General features: G+C 44.1%; 1 protein-coding gene and 1 pseudogene across 2 annotated transcripts; both read right to left on the bottom strand.

The window, feature by feature from the left end:
- Positions 1-5,631: 5,631 nt before the first annotated feature.
- On the bottom strand, positions 5,632-5,752 carry LOC149466257 (U2 spliceosomal RNA; annotated as a pseudogene).
- Positions 5,753-8,634: 2,882 nt separating this feature from the next.
- On the bottom strand, positions 8,635-24,323 carry LOC149466256 (uncharacterized). 2 transcript variants are annotated; one of them, XM_089672927.1, is made up of 10 exons: positions 24,240-24,323; positions 18,356-18,711; positions 18,196-18,268; positions 16,142-16,267; positions 15,526-15,711; positions 15,326-15,439; positions 15,084-15,195; positions 11,412-11,516; positions 11,134-11,238; positions 8,635-9,290 (listed from the first exon to the last, which is right to left on the bottom strand). In XM_089672927.1, exons 2-10 carry the CDS (start codon positions 18,700-18,702, stop codon positions 8,701-8,703), a joined length of 1,758 nt encoding a protein of 585 aa, XP_089529053.1. In that variant the 5' UTR covers positions 18,703-18,711; positions 24,240-24,323; the 3' UTR covers positions 8,635-8,700. The 2 variants fall into 2 exon arrangements, with proteins under 2 accessions (XP_089529053.1, XP_089529054.1); XM_089672928.1 differs by lacking the exon at positions 24,240-24,323 and having other exon boundaries at positions 18,196-18,263; positions 18,356-18,436.
- Positions 24,324-24,903: the final 580 nt, after the last annotated feature.

The following is a 24,903-nucleotide window of genomic DNA, read 5'->3' as shown; positions in this document are numbered from 1 at the left end:
CCACGGATACCAATGATGGGGAACTATTCCTCCCACTGACACCGATGATGGGGCACTATTCCTCCCACTGACAACGATGATGGGGCACTATTCCTCCCACTGACACCGATGATGGGGCACTATTCCTCCCACTGACACCAATGATGGGGCACTATTCCTCCCACTGACACCAATGATGGGGCACTATTCCTCCCGCTGATACCAATGATAAGGCACTATTCTTCCCGCTGACACCAATGATGGGGCACTATTCTTCCCGCTGACACCAATGATGGGGCACTATTCCTCCCGCTGACACCAATGATGGGGCACTATTCCTCCCACTGACACCAATGATGGGGCACTATTCCTCCCGCTGAAACCAATGATAAGGCACTATTCTTCCCGCTGACACCAACGATGGGGCACTATTCCTCCCGCTGACACCAACGATGGGGCACTATTCCTCCCGCTGACACCAACGATGGGGCACTATTCCTCTCCCTGACAACAACGATGGGGCACTGTTCCTTCCACTGACACCAACGATGGGGCACTGTTCCTCTCACTGACAACAACGATGGGGCACTGTTCCTCCCACTGACACCAACGATGGGGCACTGTTCCTCCCACTGACACCAACGATGGGGCACTGTTCCTCCCACTGACACCAACGATGGGGCACTGTTCCTCCCACTGACACCAACGATGGGGCACTGTTCCTCCCACTGACACCAACGATGGGGCACTGTTCCTCCCACTGACAACAACGATGGGGCACTGTTCCTCCCACTGACACCAACGATGGGGCACTGTTCCTCCCACTGACACCAACGATGGGGCACTGTTCCTCCCACTGACACCAACGATGGGGCACTGTTCCTCCCACTGACACCAACGATGGGGCACTGTTCCTCCCACTGACAACAACGATGGGGCACTGTTCCTCCCACTGACACCAATGATGGGGCACTGTTCCTCCCACTGACACCAATGATGGGGCACTATTCCTCCCACTGACAACAACGATGGGGCACTATTCCTCCCACTGACACCAATGATGGGGCACTATTCCTTCCACTGACAACAACGATGGGGCACTATTCCTCCCACTGACAACAACGATGGGGCACTATTCCTCCCACTGACAACAATGATGGGGCACTATTCCTCCCACTGACACCAATGATGGGGCACTATTCCTCCCACTGACAACAATGATGGGGCAGTATTCCTCCCACTGACAACAATGATGGGGCACTATTCCTCCCACTGACACCAATGATGGGGCACTATTCCTCCCACTGACACCAATGATGGGGCACTATTCTTCCCACTGACAACAATGATGGGGCACTATTCCTCCCACTGACACCAATGATGGGGCACTATTCCTCCCACTGACACCAATGATGGGGCACTATTCCTCCCACTGACGCCAATGATGGGGCACTATTCTTCCCACTGACAACAATGATGGGGCACTATTCCTCCCACTGACGCCAATGATGGGGCACTATTCCTTCCACTGACGCCAATGATGGGGCACTATTCCTCCCACTGACACCAATGATGGGGCACTATTCCTCCCACTGACACCAATGATGGGGCACTATTCCTCCCACTGACACCAATGATGGGGCACTATTCCTCCCACTGACACCAATGATGGGGCACTATTCCTCCCACTGACACCAATGATGGGGCACTATTCCTGCCACTGACACCAATGATGGGGCACTATTCCTCCCACTTGGTTTGATCAGATGCTTTTAAGGGCAGATGAGAGATCTGGGGTCCAGTAGACTCCAGATGTCTAAGTAAAGAGAACCTGTCATCCTTTATTGTTATTACGGGATATTTCCATTCCATGGTCATGCATTGGTGTGTAAATGCTGATCGCACCACACATGTGAGGTATCGCCGCGAACGTCGAATCGAGAGCAATAATTCTAGCACCTGACCGTACCCATCCGACCTTTCACCTCTTACCCCCCTCCCAGTACCGTTCTTTATAGAGAATACAGAGCCATGTTTCATTTTGTGGTGCTAAGTAACAATTTGTTAGTAACAAGAAAAGCAATACGATAGATCCCCCACAGCCAGCAGCAATAGATCTTCTAGCAACAATGGACCCCCAAAACAAAATACCACCCAGCAGCAACAACAGATCTCCGGGTAGCCAGCATCAATATATTCTCCAGTAGCCAGCAACAATAGACCCCCTCCATCAACAGCCAGCAATAGAACCCCTCCCTCAACAATAGATGGCTTCCGGCAACAATAGACCGCTGTGTAAAAATAGATCTCCTAAAGTCAAAATTGACTCCTCCCTCAACAGTAGATCGCTTCCAGCAACAATAGACCGCTGTGCAAAAATAGATCTCCTCCTGTCGCAATAGACCCCTCCCTCAACAGTAGATCCCTTCCGGCAACAATAGAATTCTGTGCAAAAATAGATCTACAGTCACAATAGACCCCTACCTCAACAGTAGAACCCTTCCAGCAACAATAGACCGCAGTGCAAAAGTAGATCTCCAGTTACAATAGACCCCTCCCTCAACAGTAGATCCCTTCCAGCAACAATAAACCGCTGTGCAAAAATAGATCTCCAGTGACAATAAACCCCTCCCTCAACAGTAGATCCATTCCAGCAACAATAGACCGCTATGCAAAAATAGATCTCCTTCAGTCACAATAGACCCTAGACCCCTCTCTCAACAGTAGATCCCTTCCAGCAACAATAGACCGCTGTGCAAAAATATATCTGCTCCAGTCGTATTAGACCCCTCCCTCAACAGTAGATTGCTTTCAGCAACAATAGACCACTGTGCAAAATAGATCTCCTCCAGTCACAATAGACCCCACCCTCAACAGTAGATCGCTTCCAGCAACAATAGACCGCTGTGCAAAATAGATCTTCTCCAGTCATAATAATCCCCTCCCTCAACAGTAGATCGCTGTGCAAAAATAGATCTCCTCCAGTGACAATAAACCCCTCCCTCAACAGTAGATCCCTTCCAGAAACTATAGATTTCCTCCAGTCACAATAGACCCCTCCCTGAACAGTAGATCCCTTCCAGCAACAATAGACCGCTGTGCAAATATAGATCTCCTCCAGTCACAATAGACCCCTCCCTCAACAGTAGATCCTTTCCAGCAACATTAGATCACTGTGCAAAAATAGATCTCCAGTTACAATAAACCCCTCCCTCAACAGTAGATCCATTCCAGCAACAATAGACCGCTGTGCAAAATAGATCTTCTCCAGTCATAATAATCCCCTTCCTCAACAGTAGATCGCTGTGCAAAAATAGATCTCCTCCAGTGACAATAAACTCCTCCCTCAACAGTAGATCCCTTCCAGAAACAATAGATTTCCTCCAGTCACAATAGACCCCTCCCTCAACAGTAGATCTCTTATGGCAACAATAGACCGCTGTGCAAATATAGATCTCCTCGTCCCAATAGACCCCTCTCTCAACAGTAGATCCTTTCCAGCAACAATAGACCACTGAGCAAAAATAGATCTCCAGTCACAAAGACCCCTCCATCAACAGTAGATCTCTTCCAGCAACAGTAAACCGTTGTGCAAAAATAGATCTCCTGCAGTCACAATAGACCCCTCCCTCAACAGTAGACCGCTTCCAGCAACAATAGTCCGCTGTGCAAAAATAGATTTCCAGTCACAATAGAACTCTCCCCCAACAGTAGATCCGTTCTGGCAACAATAGACCGCTGTGCAAAAATAGATCTCCAGTCACAATAATCTCCTCCCCTAACAGTAGATCCATTCCGGAAACAATAGACCGCTGTGCAAAATAGATCTCCTCCAGTTACAATAGACCCCTACCTCAACAGTAGATCCCTTCCGGCAAAAATAGATCTCCTCCAGTCACAACAGACCCCTCCCTCAACAGTAGATCCATTTCAGCAACAGTAGATCCCTCAACAGTAGATCAGTTCTGGCAACAATAGACCGCTGTGCAAAAATTGAACTCCTCCAGTTACAATAGACCCCTCCCTCAGCAGTAGATCCCTTCCGGCAAAAATAGATCTCCTCCAGTCAAAATAGACCCCTTCCTCAACAGTAGATCCCTTCCAGCAACAATACACCGCTGTGCAAAAATAGATCTCCAGTCACAATAGAACCCTCCCTCAACAGTAGATCCGTTCTGGCAACAATAGACCGCTGTGCAAAAAGAGATCTCCAGTCACAACAGACCCCTCCCTCAACAGTAGATCGCTTCCAGCAACAATAGACCGCTGTGCAAAAATAGATCTCCAGTCACAACAGACCCCTCCCCCAACAGTAGATCCGTTCTGGCAACAATACTGTAGACCGCTGTGCAATATAGATCTCACCCAGACAGAATAGACCCCTCCCTCAACAGTAGATCCCTTCCGGCAACAATAGATCTCCAGTCACAGTAGACCCCTCCCTTAACAGTAGATCCCTTCCAGCAACAATAGACCACTGTACAAAAATAGATCTCCAGTGACAATAAACTCCCCTCAACAGTAGATCCCTTCCAGCAACAATAGATTTCCCCCAGCTCCACCAGACAGCAGCAGATCGCTTCCAGCAACATAGACCTTCCAGCAACAATAGATTTCCCCCAGAACAATAGACCCCTTCCTCAACAGTAGATCCCTTCTAGCAACAATAGACCGCTGTGCAAAATAGATCTCCTCCAGTCACAATAGACCCCACCCTCAACAGTAGATCGCTTCCAGCAACAATAGACCGCTGTGCAAAATAGATCTTCTCCAGTCATAATAATCCCCTTCCTCAACAGTAGATCCCTTCCAGCAACAATAGAGAGTTGTGCAAAAATAGATCTTCTCCAGTCACAATAAACCCCTCCCTCAACAGTAGATCCTTTCCAGCAAATATAGACCACTGAGCAAAAATAGATCTCCTCCAGTCACAATAGACCCCTCCATCAACAGTAGATCTCTTCCAGCAACAATAGACCGTTGTGCAAAAATAGATCTCCTGCAGTCACAAAAGACCCCTCCCTCAACAGTAGATCCCTTCTGGCAACAATAGACCGCTGTGCAAAAATAGATCTCCAATCACAATAGACCCCTCCCTCAACAGTAGATCCTTTCCAGCAGCAATAGACCGCTGTGCAAATATAGATCTCCTCCAGTCACAATAGAATCTCTCCTTCTATAGTAGATTCTTTCCGGCAACAATAGACCGCTGTGCAACAATAGATCTCCTCCAGTCACAATAGAACCCCTCCCTCAACAGTAGATCTTTTCCGGCAACAATAGACCGCTGTGCAAAAATAGATCTCCTCCATTCACAATAGACCCCTCACAATAGACATCAAGAATAGTGGACGTAGCCAAAAGGCCTAGCCGTAAAAGTGTTTAGACCAGTGACCATGTGCACTTTTCACACATGGGATCTCACCCCCATGTGTTACTAAGAGCACCCCTGAGGCGACCACTCCCAGGGGGCACTGCTCCATGGACTCTCTGCCTGCTCGGCCCCTGGGAGAGAAGGTAGACCCATTCAAATCAGAAGGAACTGGGCCCCTCCAGCTTTCCCGGGGGAATTACTCCTGGGCCCCAACAGCCTGTGGGCACCTCGGTTTCTCTTCCAACCGGTACTAACCTTCAGAGCCCCCATCATACCAGCAGGGGTACTATACAGCCAGCCATCCTCGCCGGAAGGCAAGAATGATGGCGGAGCGCCCCTACTGGACATTGATGAGAACTGATACTACACTTGATCTTAGCCAAAAGGCCGAGAAGTGAAAACAAATGATTGAGATGGGTTTCTATCCCCCCAGGGGTGGACTGACCATTTGGAAACTCGGGCACTGCCCAAGGGCCTGGGGTCAGTAGGGGGGCCCATGAGATGCCCCTGGTACCTTTTTCATAGGCTTTTTTCAGTTTGGGCAAGGACACAGGGGCCCCATGATCCCCTATTGCCTGGGGGCCCCATGAGTTGTCAGTCCGCCCCTGATCCCCCCTCTACTGCCTGCTAAAACCAGGCAATAGCGATCAAACAGCCCAATACGTAGTGTCATAGCAACATAGTGTCTGAAAAAGCACCAAAAATTGGGCATGTCGCATTCACCTGCCCCATAGAGGTGAATGGGGCCAGGCCAGGGGCGTATTTACCACAAGGCAAACAAGGCATTTGCCTAGGGTGGCATTTTTCAGAGGGGCAGCACCATCCCCCGAAAGAAGGAAAGGAAGAAGGGACACATACAGCATGGGGACCAGGTGGGATCCGAGAGAGGCTGCGGGCTGCTGGATGATGTATGCAGAGCCTGACTCTTTTTTCCGGGGATGCCCGGAGCTGTGAAGGTGAGTGTCTTATCTCTTGTCGGGGTGGGTTGCCAGTGTATGGGGGGCGGATAGTGGAATGCTCTCTCGGTGGGGGTGGGGGGTGCTGTTGGTCAATGGGGGGGAGTCAATTTTTGTGTTGCCTAGGGCAGCACAAATCCTAAATACACCACTGTGCCAGGTTGCAATGGATGCAACGGTGTCCAATGGCGCAGTTGTGGTGCAGCAAAGAACCACTTGTCAACCGCGCCATAGCCGAATGACGGCTACAGCGCGGTTGTCCAGTTCTGGGAGGGCATCATATGACGTCCTCCCAGAACACGCCCTCCCGTGCTCCCCTGGGGACGCACACCCGGCCATCTTCGTGATCACTGTATCCTACGGCGTCCAATGACACAGCAGATCACCAGGTAAATACAGTTGCTGGTTATCGGGTGCACTTTCCTCACTTTCTTCTTGACAACTGCACGGTCATGCAACGCTATACATACAGTAAATGAAATTTATGTAATTTCCCCCCCCACCAACAAATAGAGCTTTCTTTTGGTGGTTTTTGATCACGTCTGTGTTTTGTATTTTTTGCCCTATAAATTAAAAAAAGACAATTTTGAAAAAAAACCAATATTTTTGACTTTTTTTGCTATAAAACATATCCAAAATTTTTAAAAATTTACATTTCTTCATAAATTTAGAGAAAAAAAATCCAAATAAGTGTATATTAATGGATTTACGTGAAAGTTATAGCATCTCCAAATGGCAGTTGTGCCAATCTGTTCAATTGCGAACAAAAAAAAGAAAAAGAAATAACAAACATTTTCCATCATTCTTTATTGTTCTCGTTATCCATATGGAAGAAAAATATATTTGAAATATATTTTAAAAATATTCTGTCCAAATATATTGACATATATTTGAAATACTAAAATTTGGCCGTATTCAATATATTTCAATAAATACACACACACAAACACACACACACACATAACAAACAAACACAAACACACACACAAACACACACACACTGTATGTTGAAATGCGTTTTTAGTACAAAATATATTAAAAATACATTTCAAATATACTGTATGTCTTTAACCTCTTCACGCTGGCAGCACACAAATGTGCGGACTCTTAGCGTCTGGGCCTAGACGCCGAGCGGCTGCAGATTTGCGTGCAATTAACAAAAAACATATGTGCGCGTTCCCAGCACACATGTTTGGTACTCACGGAAAGGTCCCGGTCTGATCTTTCGATCGGGACCTTTCCCGGTCATGTGACCGCCGTGATAACACGTCACGGCGGTCACATGATCCCTAAACCCCGCCTGTCTCCCGGCTTCTGAAACTCTTAAAAGGCCGGGAGGCGCCAGCAGGAAGGGGTTAAAAATACAAATCTAAATTTTTGGAATGCATTTACAAATATATGTAAAAATATATGTTAAATTTACTTTAATATATGTTAAAAAAAATCTGAAAAATATATTTAAAAAATATATATTTTTTAAAATATTTTTCAGATGTTGTGTAATATATAAAAAACGCATTTCAACATGCAGTATATATATTCCTCAGATTTTATTAAAGATATACAACAGTCATTTTAACATATATTTTTACATATACTTGTAAATGCATTCCAAAAAACGTAGATTTGTATTTTTAAAGACATACAGTATATTTGAAAATGTATTTTTAAAAATATTTTTCATATATTTTGTAATAAACACGCATTTTAACATACAGGATATATATTCTTCAGATTTTATTTTAACATATGAAACAGTCATTTAACATATATTTTTACATATATTTGTAAATACATTCCAAAAATATAGATTTGTAATTTTAAAGACATACAGTACATTTGAAAATGTATTTTTAAAAATATTTGTCACATATTTTGTAATAAAAACCCATTTCAACATACAGTGTATATATATATATATATATATATATATATATATATATATATATATATATATATATATATATATAAATATATTGAATATGGCCAAAATTGTAGTATTTCAAATATTTTTCAATGTATTTGAGAAGAATATTTTTAAAATATATTTTGCTTCCATGTGGGTAGGGACATGCCTGATACAGGCCAAAGGAGAGCTATACAGCTGTAGTATACAGTAAACAAAATGAACATCTCACTATGCTTTCACGTCTTGCAGTACTGAGATAAAATACTACTCATGTGTCTACTGCCCTCACCGATGAATTATTCCAGCCATAGATGCCAACTAACCATCACGAACATACAGTATATGGGTTTCACATTGCCAATGAATTGCTGTTCAGGTGACAGAAAATACACAGAAACACAGCAACTCCACAAGAGTTAAATATTTCAAGTACGTTACTTGGCCAAGAAGACAAAAAAAAAATGTAAAAAATAAAGTCCCCCTTATAACTTCTCAAGCACATGTTTTTTCTGATGAGTAACAAGGTGCACCCTCTGCGTGAAACGTTTCCCACAGTCAGAACATGAAAAAGGCTTTTCCCCGGTGTGCGTTCGATAATGTCTGACCAGATCGGGTTTATTTGCAAAGCTTTTCCCGCATTTGGAACACGAATAAGGTTTCTCTCCCGTGTGAATTCTTCGATGCGATATAAACCTCGACTTGTGAAGGTAATCTTTCTCACACTCTGGACAATAATAGGGCATCTCCCCTTTGTGAGTCTTCTCGTGTTGGCGCAGGATGGACTTGTCAGGGAAGACTTTTCCGCATGGAGGACACGTGTGAGGAAGTCTTCCGTTTTTGGAAGACTGAACAGCTTCACCCTCTCTACTGTCTGTACGACGAGGGATGGGATAGGAGTGATCAGAAAAGCTTGTCTCTTGTGTGGGAGGATCAGGTGGTATATGTGTACTGTGAAGTATTGGACTTGAAAATGGGGCGATGGGTTTTTCATCTGAAGAATCATCTGTGATATCATCATCTGTTTCACCATCTAGAAAGCTAACAGAATTTGTCTCCATGTCGTAATTTCCACCTGAGGAAAAATGGGTACAAAAAGGAATTTTACGATCAGAGAAGTTCTCATAAAGGTGTGGAGGTGCTCATGAAGCTCAAAACTGATGAGCTTGAGAAGCTTGAGGTGCTCAAGATGCTGAGAAGTTTTCAGGAAAAAAAAAAGAAAAAACGTGAAAGTTAGCGATACTAAAAATATAAATGTTGATCAGCAGCACACAAATGACCAATATATGTAGTCATCAATGAATGAAGTAGATGTGGCACTTTGATCAAGTTAACTGGTAGTCACAACCATGAACATAAGTGTGCAGAGTGTCCTTCATCCAAAACAAAATAGCAATAGCTCACCAGTCTGATGGACCTCACCTATCAAAGAGGTCAATAAGTGCTTAGCATAATTTTGAATAGGTGAATATGTAATGATATGGGGGGTTGTTGGCTCAGTGGTAGGTGCGTTTTCAGTGAGGCCATGGGAGTAAGGAACTATGGTTTAGGGCTTGTCGGCCCACTTTTATTTAAAAAATAAAGCAAAGTCCTTACCTCAGTGGTCTTCACCATAAAACAGTCAAAATAATACCGAGCCACCTGACTGTCTCTTCAGCAGCACCATTGCTTAGGCCCTAAACCTTGGGCTTTTGATTGGTCCCTCAGACCATCTCACCCAGGCTCCTGGCTCCCTGGGTTCTCCTGACCCTCAGCCTTTAGTTGCATCTGAAGCCCTCCTGTTTCCTAGCCCAGTGGTCTCCAAACTGCAGCCCTCTGCTTGCCTTTAGTTGGCCCTTGGGGCACGGTTCCTCTCACTGACATGAGACATTATTACTCCCACTGACACTAACTATGGGGCACTAATCTTTCTACTGATGCCAATAATGAAGCACTGTTCTTCCTACTGACACCAATGATAGGGCACTATTCTTCATACGAACACCAATAATGGAGCACTGTTCTTCCTACTGACGCCAATGATAGGGTTTATTGTTCCTACTGACATTAATGATGGAGCACTATTCCTACCACTGACACCAATGATGGGGTACTATTCTTCATACTGACAGCAATGATGGGGCACTCTTCTTCCTACTGACCAGTGATGGGGTATAATTCCTTCCACTGCAACAAATGATGGGGTACTATTCTATTCTTTCTACGGACACCCGTGATAGGGCACTATTCTTTCTACTGACACCAGTGATTTGGTACAGTTCCTCCCACTGCCAATGATTGGGTAATATTCCTCCCACTGACACTAAGGATGGCGTACTATTTCTCCCACTGAAACCAACATCTGGCCCCCCTAAAGTCTAAAGGACAGTGAACTGGTCCTTTGTTTAAAAAGTTTGGAGACCCCAGTCCTAGTCTGAGACCTCTTGGCTTTTGGGTGGACCCAAACCTCCCCTCAGCAGAACAGACCTGTCTCCTGGATGGAGCATACTGTTCTCATAATGGAAGACCTGTGCTATGCCCAAGTCTATTATTAAAAAGGCGTGAGTGCCTGCATTCAAAGCCTGCTGGTCTCCTGCAGGACCTGGACACTGGGTTAAAGGCTCCTTCCCTCCGAAATCTCCAAAACCCATAAAAACCTATTAGGCGTATATGGACCTCTTTGACATCCAAGATCCATCAACCTGGTGATATGTGTTATGAAGGGAATATGTAATTTCAGTTTAGAACCCAGAGAGTTCCAGAACACAGAAGACACAGAAAATGTGGTTTTCTGTAATTTTATTGTTTTGTGTTTGTGGATAAAACAAAAAAAAAAAATGTTGAATGTATACATTTTTAGTATTGAGCCCTTGAATGCCAATGGTGTTGCAACTGACCAAGAAGAATCTAGAACTCTAGAGTTAGTGTTTATTACTCACCTGTGCTGATCTCTGGAGAAATGTCCTCCTCTTTAATCCTCACATATCCTTCTTCCTCCATCTCAACTTTCACGTTACTCTGAATGGCTCTGTTGTCTCCAAAGTCTGTAAATAAAGATAAGAGTAAAGGCTGATGGTCGATGACTGTCCCCACTGGGCACATACTGTCCCCCCATTACTGTCTACTGACAGAGGAGGGGAGAGAAGAAGAGATTGTTGTAGTGATTGAACAAGGAGGATCTGGGACTTTTCTCTGGATTTAGTGTTTTTTTACTCACCTGTTCTGATCTCAGTAGGAATTTCCTCCTTTTTAATCCACACATGTACTTCTTCCTCCTCCTTGACTTTGATGTCTCTTTGAGTGGTTTTTGAATCTTTACAGTCTGTAAATAAAGATGAGAGTAAAGTCTCTTGTACGGAAATGTATGAGAGACCCCAGAGAGTGTGTGTGGGGCTAGAATGGTAACAGTTACATGATCTAGGGAGGAGAACCAATGCAGGGTCCATTTTGGGATATACCTCTACGTGCTTTTTACTTGTCCTCCAAAGCTCCGTGGGTGATCTTCCATATCTCATTCACTCACTAGTCAGTTCTTACTTGGCCCTCATTAATTCTCCAAAACCTCTGTTCCCTGTCAGATGGCTTCTTTGGTGATCTTAACAAACTAATCACATATCCTTCTCTACAGTCCTTTGTTAGGAATTTTCACAGAAACAATTGAGTATTGTCCGTGATACTTTTTTTATTTGCACCAACATACAATTTTGAGGACAAGCTTTCGGGGAGTGTCCCCTTCTTCAAGGTCCAAGCAGTACTGTTACAAAGTTTTAGCATAATGATAGAAGAGATGTGGAGGATGAGAAAAAAAAAAAAAAGAAACACAAGTCTAAGGTTAGTGATAAGACACAGCAAAGCAAAAGCAAAGCTTGGGGGGGGGGAAGAACATCATTCGCAGAGGGAGTCATAAAAATGTTGGATAATGATTGAGGAATCCCATGTCCAAATTAAGGCCATTATCTCTTTTGTCAAATAGAATTGTTATTCTTAGTTCAAAAGTTTTTCTTTCCTGAGTGGATTTGAAATTTCCTTTAAGAACTAAAACATTGAGATCTTCCATAATGTGGTCTGGTTGTGCGAAATGGTGTCCCACAGGTGTGCAAAAGTCATCTTCTTTATGTTCCTTGATGGTATGTCTGTGCAAATTCATCCTTGTTTGCAACTTCTGTCCTGTTTCGCCAACATAAGATCCTTTGCTACACTTTCTGCACTGGATCAGGTAAACAACATTACTGGAGGTATAGCTGTATGAGCCGGAGATATTGAAGATCCCTTTTGAGTGTCTGACACTTTTTGATGGATTGATTTGGTTGCACAGTTTGCAGCGTTTTTTATTGCAGGGTTTGCTTCCATTATTTGTGACCTCATAATCAGAAGGAAGTTTCCTACTGATTAGTTTATTTCTGAGGTTGGGGGGTTGTCTGAAAGCTATTATTGGGGGTTGCTGGAATATTTCTTTCAGAGTTCCATCCTCTGTTATGATGGGTTGTAAATCTTTGATTATTTTTCTTATTCCTTCTAGTGCTGGGTTGTATGTTCCAAATTCCTTTTCTTCCATCTTCCTCTCTTTATCCTTTGCCCTGTCCTTCTCCTCCCTTCTTCTAAGGTTTGTCTTCCAGTTCATGCAGCTACATGCTTTCAAGCAATATGACTGCGAATGTCACTTGACACATGGCAATTAGCTGCACGTGTGCACCATAAGGCCTCATATACACTGCTGCTTCTTAATGTAAGTTTAGGAGCTTTTGGGTTTTTTTTTTACCAAAGCCCCTAAACTCAACTCAATAAAAGCTTATGTGTCCATGCACGCTTAGGGTTTTTATCATAGTTTAGCAGCAGCAGCGTTTAGGGGCAGTTAAACATCCCTTTCCTGAACGCAGATGAATCACGTTCAGGGAGGGGAACATTTTGGGCAAAAAAAAAAAGCAGCATATACGCTCTTAAACGCTACTAAGCGCTAGCTGCATTTAGCTCTTGGGAGTTTATTCATTTCAATAGCAAGCACTCTGGCCAATGAAATAAATAAAACATCCATGCATTTTTGTCAATGTTAGCTATTTCAGCTGCCAGAAGAGTTTGGTGTCCCAGGGAGCGTAGTGTAATGTAGCCTAACAAAGCACAAACATCTACATTTCCATGCTAACCGAAACCTTACAAAGAAGCAAGAAAAAACTTAGGACAGAGACAACTCTATAAAATGGGAACACTGAGCACAACAAGTGCCAGAGGATGCTACAAATAAAATAATAAATTGAACAGAGTGGTCATGAACACTTTTTGTGGAGGAGGGTTGGACAAGAAAGATGGAGGAGAAGAAAGGTGGGAGAAGGATGGAGGAGAAGAAAGGTGGGAGAAGGATGGAGGAGAAGAAAGGTGGGAGAAGGATGGAGGAGAAGAAAGGTGGGAGAAGGATGGAGAGAAAAAAAGGGAGGAAAAGGATGGAGGAGAAGAAAGGTGGGAGAAGGATGGAAGAGAAGAAAGGTGGGAGAAAGTTGGAAAAGAAGAAAGGTGGGAGAAAATTTGAGGAAAAAATGAGGAGAAGAATGGAGAAGAAAGGTGGGAGAAGGATGGAGGAGAAGAAAGGTGGGAGAAGGACGGAGGAGATGAAAGGTGGGAGAAGGACGGAGGAGATGAAAGGTGGGAGAAGGACGGAGGAGATGAAAGGTGGGAGAAGGACGGAGGAGATGAAAGGTGGGAGAAGGACGGAGGAGAAGAAAGGTGGGAGAAAGTTGGAGGGGAAAAAAGGGAGGAGAAGGATGGAGGAGAAGAAAGGTGGGAGAAGGATGGAAGAGAAGAAAGGTGGGAGAAAGTTGGAGGAGAAGAAAGGTGGGAGAAAATTTGAGGAAAAAAAAGGAGGAGAAGAATGGAGAAGAAAGGTGGGAGAAGGATGGAGGAGAAGAAAGGTGGGAGAAGGACGGAGGAGAAGAAAGGTGGGAGAAGGACGGAGGAGATGAAAGGTGGGAGAAGGACGGAGGAGAGGAAAGGTGGGAGAAGGAAGGAGGAGATGAAAGGTGGGAGAAGGAAGGAGGAGATGAAAGGTGGGAGAAGGACGGAGGAGAAGAAAGGTGGGAGAAGGATGGAGGAGAAGAAAGGTGGGAGAAAGTTGGAGGAGAAGAAAGGTGTGAGAAGGATGAAGGAGAAGAAAGGTGGGAGAAGTATGGAGAAGAAACATGGAGAAGGATAGAGGAGAAGAAACATGGAGAAGGATAGAGGAGAAGAAACATGGAGAAGGATAGAGGAGAAAATGGTGGAGAAGGATGGAAGAGAAGAAACATGGAGAAGGATGGAGGAGAAGGATGGGCAAGAAGGAAAGAGAAGAATGATGAACAATGGAGTTTTGGATGGTGAATAAATAAGACAGCTTGCAAGCAACTAAGCTTTTCAAAAGTAATAAGGAGAACATCTAAAAAGAGAGATTTGGATCCCTGAAAGAAGTTAATCTGGCCATGCCCCATAAATTTCTCTAATTCATCCCACAGGCTGAACAAGACAATTCTAATAGATTTCTCCATCCTCTGTTGCTTATTAACAGCAGGCGCCCAGACAGTGACGGCTCTGAGTAACATGCTAGAATACTTCCTAAAGAGGCTGATAGCTCCTGATTCCCCCACTGGGCACATAGTGTCGCCCCATTACTGCCTACTGACAGAGGAGGGGGGAGAAGAAGAGATTGTTGTGTGTGTGGGGGGAGACTGGTCACATCTCAATGACATGATGTGAGGAGGAGAGCCGGAGTCTAATAGAGGCTGATGGCTCCTGACGCCCCCACTGGGCATATACTGTCCCCCCATTACTGTCTACCGACAGAGGAGGGAGGAGAAGAAAAGATTGTTGTAGTGACTGAACAAGGAGGATCTGGGACTCTTCTCTGGATTTAGTGTTTATTACTCACCTGTGCTGATCTCTGGAGGAACATCCTTATTCATGCACATCTCATCACCCTTCACATATGGCTCTTCATGTTCAGATTTTACTTCAACTTTTAGGTTTACAAAATTTTCACCCTACATGAGATATGAATCAAAAAAGGCATGCCATCTTATCTAGCATTAAAACAAAACTTTTGTCAAGACCAGTTTACATGACACAAAGCTGGCGTATTCCATGGTCTGGAAGATCTTCAATGTCATCTACCTGATAAGGTGGACTCCCCATTGTGATGTCTTTGTAGAGATCCTTGCGTTCTTCTAAATACCTCCACTCCTCCATGGAGAAATAGACAGTGACATCCTGACACCTTATAGGAACCTGACACACACAATGATACAGTCACCATACAGACACATCCCTTGTCTGCTACTGGATAATATCTCAGAATTCCCGGCACCGCTCACCTCTCCCGTCAGCAGCTCAGTGATCTTCTGGTTGACTTCTAGGATCTTCTTGTAGTTTTTCTCAGGTGTCAGAGAGGGAGGTGGAATCTCCATTTTTGGTCTCTGGATACTACTCCATCCTCCTGACATATGGGGAGAGGTGTGGGGTGTCACATGCTCACCAGAAGTCTTTATCACTGGAAAGTCCTATGTGTTAAGAAACAAACATGCCAAGGTCTTCAACATAACGAAAAAAAAATTTACATCATGCATCCATTTTCTAAAACCCCTTTGTTTTAAACATGTTGAAATGCTAATGTATTGGGGAGCTACCCAGAATCCTCCTCACCCCTCCGGTCAGGTCTGTGTTTTAATAATAGAGATAAGAGTGATGTCATCTCCCAGAATTCTCCTCACCCCTCCAGTCAGGTCTGTGTTTTCCTAATAGAGATAGGAGTGATGTCATGTGACATAATCCCAGAAGCCTTCTCACCTCTCTGGTCAGGTCCGTGTTTTATTAATAGAGATAGGAGTGATGTCATGTGACCTCCCAGAATCCTCCTCACCTCTCCGGTCAGGTCTATTTTCTTAATAGAGATAAGAGTGATGTCATGTGACCTCCCAGAATCCTCCTCACCTCTCCGGTCAGCAGGTAGATGATCCCCAGGGTGAGATCGAATATCCTTTTGGTGAACGTCTTCCTTATCTCGTCTATTCTGTGTGGATCAGTAACGACATGGGAATGTGCTTTCCATTGGGGAGTCTTCAAAAGAGATGAAAAGTGCTGTTCTCATTTCATAAGGAAAGCCTTACACTGCTGAGCTTTTAAAGGTCCCTTCAGACAAAAGTAATATTTTAGCTACAAGTGGAGGCTGGTAAATGGTCAGCCCTGGTTTGTCATGTCTTGAACCCTCCAACAGTGAGATCTCCCTGCCATAATTCCCAACACCGTTCCTGTCCACTTGAAAGTTTTGGGTATTCTTGCCCACATTTGTGTTCCGACTCCTCTTGCTACATTTTCAATATTATCCTCTGGTCCCAACCCACTTATGTGAAGACGCTTTCTTATGCTCAACTAGATGTTTGAAATGCAAAAAAGGTAATTTCACTGTTTTCCCCACTAGGCAAACTAGGCAGCCGGCTAGGAGCAGCACAGGCCTGAACTCTTGCTGTGTGGGACGCCGCCACCGTCATGGATGATCCTTCAGCTGAGGAAAGGCGTCAGAAAGGGAGGAAGAAAGGACAGAGGAAGATGCCGGGTGTCTGGGGCCGGTGTAGCAGCCAAGCTGCCGCTCCTTCCAGTGTACCTCTCAGACTCATCCCTTATTGCCCTTCTCTTCCCGTTCATCAGCAGAGGCAGAGCTGTGCCTGTGGAGGAAGGTAATGTCCTCCATCTACACTCTCTTCTACTTCATCCCAAACCGGCTCCATCTGCACTCTCTTCAACTTCATCCCAAACGGCCTCTATCCACACTGTCTTCCACTTCATCCCAAACCTCCTCCATCTGCACTCTCTTCTACTTCATCCCAAACCTCCTCCATCTACACTCTCTTCTACTTCATCCCAAACCTCCTCCATTCCCACTCTCTTCTACTTTGTCCCAAACCTCCTCCATCCACACTCTCTTCTATTTCATCCCAAACCTCCTCCATCTACACTCTCTTCTACTTCACCCCAAACCGCCTCCATTTGCACTCTCTTCAACTTCATCCTAAACCGCCTCCATCCACACTGTCTTCCACTTCATCCTAAACCGCCTCCATCCGCACTGTCTTCCACTTCATCCCAAACCGGCTCCATCTGCACTCTCTTCAACTTCATCCCAAACGGCCTCTATCCACACTGTCTTCTACTTCATCCCAAACCACCTCCATCCCCACTATCTTCTACGTCATCCCAAACCTCCTTCATCCCCACTTTCTTTTACTTTAACCCAAACCTCCTCCATCTGCACTCTCTTCTACTTCATCCTGAACCTCTTCCATCTGCACTCTGTTCTGCTTCATCCCGAACCGCCTCCATCTGCACTGGCTTCCACTTCATCCCAAACCTCCTCCATCCCCACTCTCTTCTACTTCATCCCAAACCTCCTCCATCCCCACTCTCTTCTACTTCATCCCGAACCGCCTCCATCCCCACACTCTTCTACTTCAACCCAAACCTCCTCCATCCGAACCCTCTTCTACTTGATCGCGAACCTCCTCCATCTGCACTCTCTTCTACTTCATCCCGAAACCTCTTCCATCTGCACTCTCTTCTGCTTCATCCCGAACCTCCTCCATCTTCACCATCTTCCACTTCATCCCAAACCGCCTCCATCTGCACTCTCTTCTACTTCAACCCAAACCGCCTCCATCCCCACTCTCTTCTACGTCATCCTAAACCTCCTTCATCCCCACTTTCTTTTACTTTAACCCAAACCTCCTCCATCTGCATTCTCTTCTACTTCATCCCAAATCTCCTCCATCCCCACTCTCTTCTACTTCATCCCAAACCTCTTCCATCTGCACTCTCTTCTACTTCATCCCAAACTGCCTCCATCTGCATTCTCTTCTACTTCATCCCAAACCTCCTTCATCCCCACTCTCTTCTAATACAACCCAAACCTTCTGAAATCCACATTTGCCATTGCCATTGTGAATGAGCTATCTTTCATGGATTTCTCAGCATATCATGATATTAATGCCTACCTTCACGGCCTCTGTGCCAAGAAGTGTATGGGTTTGTGTGGTTGCCTCTTTTGTATTGCGGTAGATGTCTGTTCTGGAAAAAACATCTTTATGTGAAGAAAATATGTTGCTGGTAACACATGAAATATTACTGGTTGACTACATACTAACAGTACCGTACCCATTGGCTGAAGTCATCAGTCTGTATTTCTGTCTATAATGAAGAGGTACGGCATCTTTGTTGTGAAAGATAGTGGGCACAGCGTCGGCTCTTAGCGCTTTCTTTGAAGCACGTTCAAGGTAACATTGGGGCGCAAAATGGGCCGAGCATAATCTGTAAGCATCCGTTCTTTTGCCATCTAAGACTTTTTGTGCAAACTCGTCCAGATCTCCGAAGTCCTGTCCAGTTTGCAGCAGCCAAGTTTTGATCCTGTCCAGGACTGGAGGGAACACATGTAGAATGACTCCTTTCATGGCGTCCGGTTTGTTCTGCTTGCTGGTGCAACCAGCAACGATGCAGTTCGGCATGGTTGATACCTGTGAACAGGAAGCCGTTTATCAGCCAAAGCAAAAATGTTGGGCTTTCCGATTATAAAAAACATTTTGTATGCAGGAAAGGGCTAACATGCTTGAACTGGAGCAGCAGATGGAAAAATATTAAATATATTGAATACAGCCAAAATTGTAGTATTTCAAATATATGTCAATATATTTGGGAAGAATATTTTAAAAATATATTTAAAATATATTTTTCTTCCATGTGGGGAGGAAGCTCTGATGTTGTTAGATCATTATTGGATTTTTTTTTAATGATAAATTCAACTTCGTAAAAAAAAGAATTAAAATAATAAGTGCATATACTATATTTTTGCAGGTAAGGTAGTCATAGTCTGCACTAGCCTTTCAAAACCTTTTTAACACAGAGGAACCCTATGAAAGAACTTTACAGGCTCAGGGAACCCCTGCTAATAACTACTTGACCTCCAGATCTTTTTCTGACACTTCTTATTACGTGTAAAAATCAGTACTTTTTGCTAGAAAATTAGTTAGAACCCCCAAACATTACATATTTTTCTTTCTAAATCAGAGGCCCTAGAGAATAAATTGGTGGGTCTTGCAATTTATTTTATGTTGCACGGTATTTGCACAGCAGTTTTCCAAATGCCATTTTTTGGGAAAAAATACAGTTTTTTAAATTTTGATGCAAAAAAACAAACACAATACATAACCCAATTTTTTGTAAAATATAAAAGATGATGTTACGTCGAGTAGAGAGACACCAAAAGTGTCATGCTTCAAAATTGAACACCCCCGTGCAACGGCGTCAAACAGCGTAAATCTTAATATCCATAGGGGGCTTTAAAAGCCTTTACAGGTTACAAGGTGTAGATTTACAGAGGAAGTCTAGTGCTAGAATTACTGTTCATGATCTAACGTTTGCGGTGATAACTCACATTTGTGGAACAATCGCTGTTGGCGTGCGTTCACCTTTCCACGGAGAGACGGGGGGCATTTAAAATTATATATATATATATATATATATATATATATATATAAATTAATTTTATTTTTTTTCTTACACTATTGCTTTAAAAAAATGTTTTAGCACTTTTATTGCTGTCACAAGGAATATAAACATCCCCTGTGACAGCAATAGGCAGTGACAGGTCCTCTTTATGGCAGGATCTGGATCTAGAAGACCCCAAATCCCTCCTCTGTTCTTAAAAGCATTCAAAACATCAAGATCTGTGTTTCTGAATGCTTTAAATTTTCTAAAAATGGCGCTGTTGACATCCAGGTAAACCAGAAGTGATGTCAGATACTATAGTGGAGAGCCGATCAAAGCCGATCCTGGCTTTGTTCAGCTACCCTGCCAGATGGAAAACACACCAGTTGGTTGCTTGGATCTCCTGGTGGGATGGGAGAGCCAGAGAGAGCAGTGAAAGGTGGCTAGAGTGGGGGGGGGACGTCTTCTCCCGCTGCTTGTAAAAGTAATCCAACAGCTAGTTAGCAGCTACGATTGCTTTTACAAGAGAGCCAATGGCTGGCTCCAAAAAAGGGTATTGGTGTAACTGCTTGAAGTCCAGCAACATACTGGTACATCGCTGGTCGGCAAGTGGATACCTACTATATCTACAGGTTATGGTACATTAGTGTGTCGGTCACTAGGAAGAATGTTCCTTACATTGGTGGTCAGTGGGTAGAATGAAAGATCTTTGGTGTCGGTGGTTCCTCAACTTGGAGTCAGAAGTTGCTCATTGCTGAAGAAACCCCTGTCAACCTTTGAAGGAACCTTACGGTTCCATGGAGCCCTGGTTGAGAAAAGGCTGGTCTGGGCTAACTATCTGGACTGTGGTTCTTCTTAAAAAAAAAACAAAAAAACACATAAAAATATAAATACACAAATATAAATACACAACCACTTCAAGACCACAATATGTACATTTACATTGTGGTTTTGAAGTCGTTTACTGGGATTATGGCTGCAGCTTGGATGCCATGATCCCCCTCCATATTACAACTTTCTGCAGCCACTGCGCTTTCTCATAAAAGTGATCCGAGTGGCTGTTTAGCTGCTGGATCACTTCAAGAAGCAGTGGGAGGGGTCGAAGGGTCACCCCGCCACCTTCTGGTGGTTCTTGGGCTTACCTGCCTCATCTCTGTTAAACTCTATGATCTAGGACAGGGGTCTCCAAACTGCGGCCCAAGGGATGAATGTGGTCCTCTGCTACCCATTACCTGGCCATTGGGGCACTATTCCTCCCACTGAGACCAACAATGGTGCAGTACTTCTTCCATTGAAACCAATGATGGGGCACTACTCTTCCCACTAGAACCAATGATGGGGCACTATTCTTCCCACTAGAACCAATGATGGGGCACTATTCTTTCCACTAGAACCAATGATGGGGCACTATTCCTCCCACCAGAACCAATGATGGGGCACTATTCCTCCCACTAGAACCAATGATGGGGCACTATTCCTCCCACTAGAACCAATGATGGGGTACTAATCTTCCCACTAGAACCAATGATGGGGCACTAGTCTTCCCACTAGAACCAACAATGGGGCACTAGTCTTTCCATTAGAACCAACAATGGGGCACTAGTCTTTCCATTAGAACCAATGGTGGGGCACTATTCCTCCCACTAAAACCAATGATGGGGCACTAGTATTCCCACTAGAACCAACGATGGGGCACTAGTCTTTCCATTAGAACCAATGGTGGGGCACTAATCTTTCCACTAGAACCAATGGTGGGGCACTAGTCTTCCCACTAGAACCAACGATGGGGCACTAGTCTTCCCACTAGAACCAACGATGGGGCACTAGTCTTCCCAATAGAACCAATGATGGGGCACTAGTCTTCCCACTAAAACCAATGATGGGGCACTAGTCTTCCCACTAGAACCAACGATGGGGCACTAGTCTTCCCACTAGAACCAATGGTGGAGCACTAATCTTCCCACTAGAACCAATGATGGGGCACTAGTCTTCCCACTAGAAACAAGGATGGGGCATTATTCTTTTCACTAGATCCAATGATGGGGCACTAGTCTTCCCACTAGAACCAATGATGGGGCATTAGTCTTCCCACTAGAACCAATGACGGGCCACTATTCCTCCCACTAAAAGCAATGATGGGGAACTATTCTTCCCACTAACAGCAATGGTGGGGCACTACTCCTCCTCCTACTGACCATCAACCCTGAGGCCATGTTTATTCTCACTGATGCTGGGCCCGGGACATTTTCTATCCTCACTGGTCCTAATCCGACCCTCCTAAAGTCTGAAGGACAGTATACTGGCCCTTCGTTTGAAAATTTTGGAGACCCATGATCTAGGAGGCTTGAAGCCACTTCCAGTTTAGGGCAGATGTAAACACTTTTTTTGGGGGGGGAGCATCAGATCAATTTTTTTTTTTTTTTTTTGGATCTGATGCTTTCAATGGTAGAGGAGAGATCAGGGGTCTTATAGACCCCAGATCTCTCCATAGAGAGGACCTGTCATGTTTTATTTTTTATCACAAGGGATGTTTGCATTTCTTGTGATAGTAATAAAAGTGATCCCAAAAAATTAAAGGGGCAGTCTAACAATAAAAAAAAATTTAATAAAATAAATAATAATATTAATAATTATAATAGAGAATTTTTTTTTCCAAGCAGTAGGTCGCGCCCACATATGCAAACGGTGTTCACACCACACATGTGAGGCATCGCCGCAAACATTATAGTGAGAGCAATAATTCTAGCACTAGACCTTCTCTGTAACTCTAAATTGATAACCTGTAAAAATTTTTGAAGCGTCGCCTTCAAAAATGACCATAAGTACTGTAGTTTGGGGCCATTCCATAAGTGTGTGCAATTTTAAAGTGTGGCATGTTAGGTATCTAATTATTCAGCATAACATCGTCTTTCATACGTTACCAAAAAATTGGGTTATATATCGTATTTTTTTTTTTTGCCAACCAGTCACCGGTATTCAAGTGGTTGATACCTGTACTGTTTTTTAGAGCCGGTCATTGGCTCTCTTGTAATAGCAATTGGAGCGGCTTACTAGCTGCTTGATTGCTATTATAAGCAGAGAGAGGGGACTTCCCTTCCTCCCGCCGCTTGCTCAGGATCTCCTGTCTCACCAGGAGACCCAAGCGGGCCAGCTGGCACATCAGCTGGCTGGTCGGAGAGCCAAGCAAAGCCAAAATCGGCTTTGATCGTCTCTCCGCTATGGTAACCCGGAAGTGATGACCTGTCATCACTTCCAGATGTCAATGGTGCTGTTTTTTTTAGAACTCAAAAGCATTCGAAAACACGGATTTTGGTGTAATAAAGAGTACCTGTCATGTGCCTATTGCTGTCACAGGGGATAAAATTTTTTTTAAAACAACAAAAACATTAAATGAATTAGTAATTCTTTTTTTTTTTAAAAGTGCCCCATCCCTCCGTGCAAAGGTGAACGCATGCACGCCAACAGCGATCATTCCACACATGTGAGGTATCACCGCGAACGATAGATCATGAGCAGTAATTCTAGCACTAGACCTCCTCTGTAAATCTAAACCTGGTAAGTGTAAAAAGGAAAAAAAAAAAAAAGAATTATTAAATTTACAAAAATGTAAAGTGCTCTCATCCCCCCTGTGGTCGCACACAAAGGCGAACGCACGCGCGCGCACAAACAGCAATTGTCCAACACATGTGAGGTATCACGGCAAATGTCAGATCCTGGGCAGTAATTCTAGCACCAGACCTCCTATGTAAATCTAAAGTGGTCACCTGTAAAGGCTTTCAAAGCGTCGCCTATGGATAGTAAAACTTTGTTTGTCGCCATTGCACAGGCGGGCAAAATTTTAAAGCGGGACATATTTGGTATCTATTTACTCGGCGTTACATCAGCTTTTATATTTTACCAAAAAAAAATGGATTATGCACTGGAGTTTATTTAGTAAAGCTGGAGAGTGCAAAATCTGGTGCAGCTCTGCATAGGAACCATTCAGCTTCCAGGTTTTATTGAACAAGCTGACGTTAGAAGCTGATTGGCGCAGCTGCACCAGATTCTCAGTGCGCCAGTTTTAGTAAATCTAACCCATTGTGCTTTTTTGCATTAAAATTCAAAAAAAGTGTATTTTGTTCCCCCCAAAAAATTGCATTTGAAAAACCACTGCGCAAATACCATGTGGCAGAAAAAAAATAGCAAAAACCACCAATTTATTCTCTGCTTTAAAAAATACATAATTTTTGGGGGGTAACTAGTAATGGGGGGAAAGTATAAATACGATTCCCCAGCGTGAACGCACCTAAAGACTTCTGGAACACATGCCGTTCGTACCCCAGGAGTCTGCAGGCAGTTCAGGGACATCATTCTTGCCTAGGCGAGAAATACGGAAGGGAGGTGAAGAAAACAAAAAAATACCAAAATTTTGTATACAATTTTGTAAACTCAGGAGGTAAACATTCCTATGATCTCAACTCGAAAAAGAGGTATTTCAGGTTCTGAGATGGTAAAACGTGAATTACTAACGTACAATGCAAGGCGTACCACAATCCCACCCGATCGGAGAATTGCATACCTCTGTGAAGCCCCCCAAACTTAAAGCGATGGTCTCCAGCGATCACCCCTTATTGACCTCTCTCTGCCTCTGTCATTGTTTTTGTCTCTGGATGGTCTAACACAAAATGGCTGCAGAGGAGAGGAAAGAGGCGGGGAAGTGACTTCAGAGCAGCAAGGGAAGGGAGGACTAGAGTAACCCTTTTGTTGCCAGATCAGATTTTCACCAAGAGCCATGAAATGTCCATTTTCGATGACAAAATTCTAGCATTTCTGATTTTTGTTCACGTTCCATGATCATTGAAATGTTTGGGAGGGCAATTTTTTTTTTAGTCTAGGGTTAAACCTTTGGTAATGTTTAATTTCAGTGTCCCCACTGGGAAGATTCAAGCTCGTTATTTGTCCAGGTGACCTAGAGTGGTCACCTCATTCCATTAAAACTGAACACATGTAAATTACATGGGTTCTGAGGCTAATTTATTGCAGATAAGGCACCAAGTGAGTGTAATTACCACCTTATTTAGCCCCAGAACCTGGGTAATTAATGTGTGTTCCATTTTAAAGGGATGAGGTGGCAACCCTAGGTGGACCCGATCAGTCTATCCATAGACTTCAATGGACCTGCGGGTTTCAGTGGACTATTGTCCACTGATAGGGTTGCCACCTCATCCCTTTAAACCCGAACA

The sequence above is a fragment of the Staurois parvus genome, unplaced genomic scaffold (genome assembly GCF_062004578.1).
Source record: "Staurois parvus isolate SC_StPar_1 unplaced genomic scaffold, SC_StPar_1.0 ptg000132l, whole genome shotgun sequence".
NCBI classification, from domain to species: Eukaryota; Metazoa; Chordata; class Amphibia; order Anura; family Ranidae; genus Staurois; species Staurois parvus.
The sequence above is the reverse complement of the archived record's forward strand: the minus strand, read 5'-3'. Positions and strand labels throughout refer to the sequence as shown.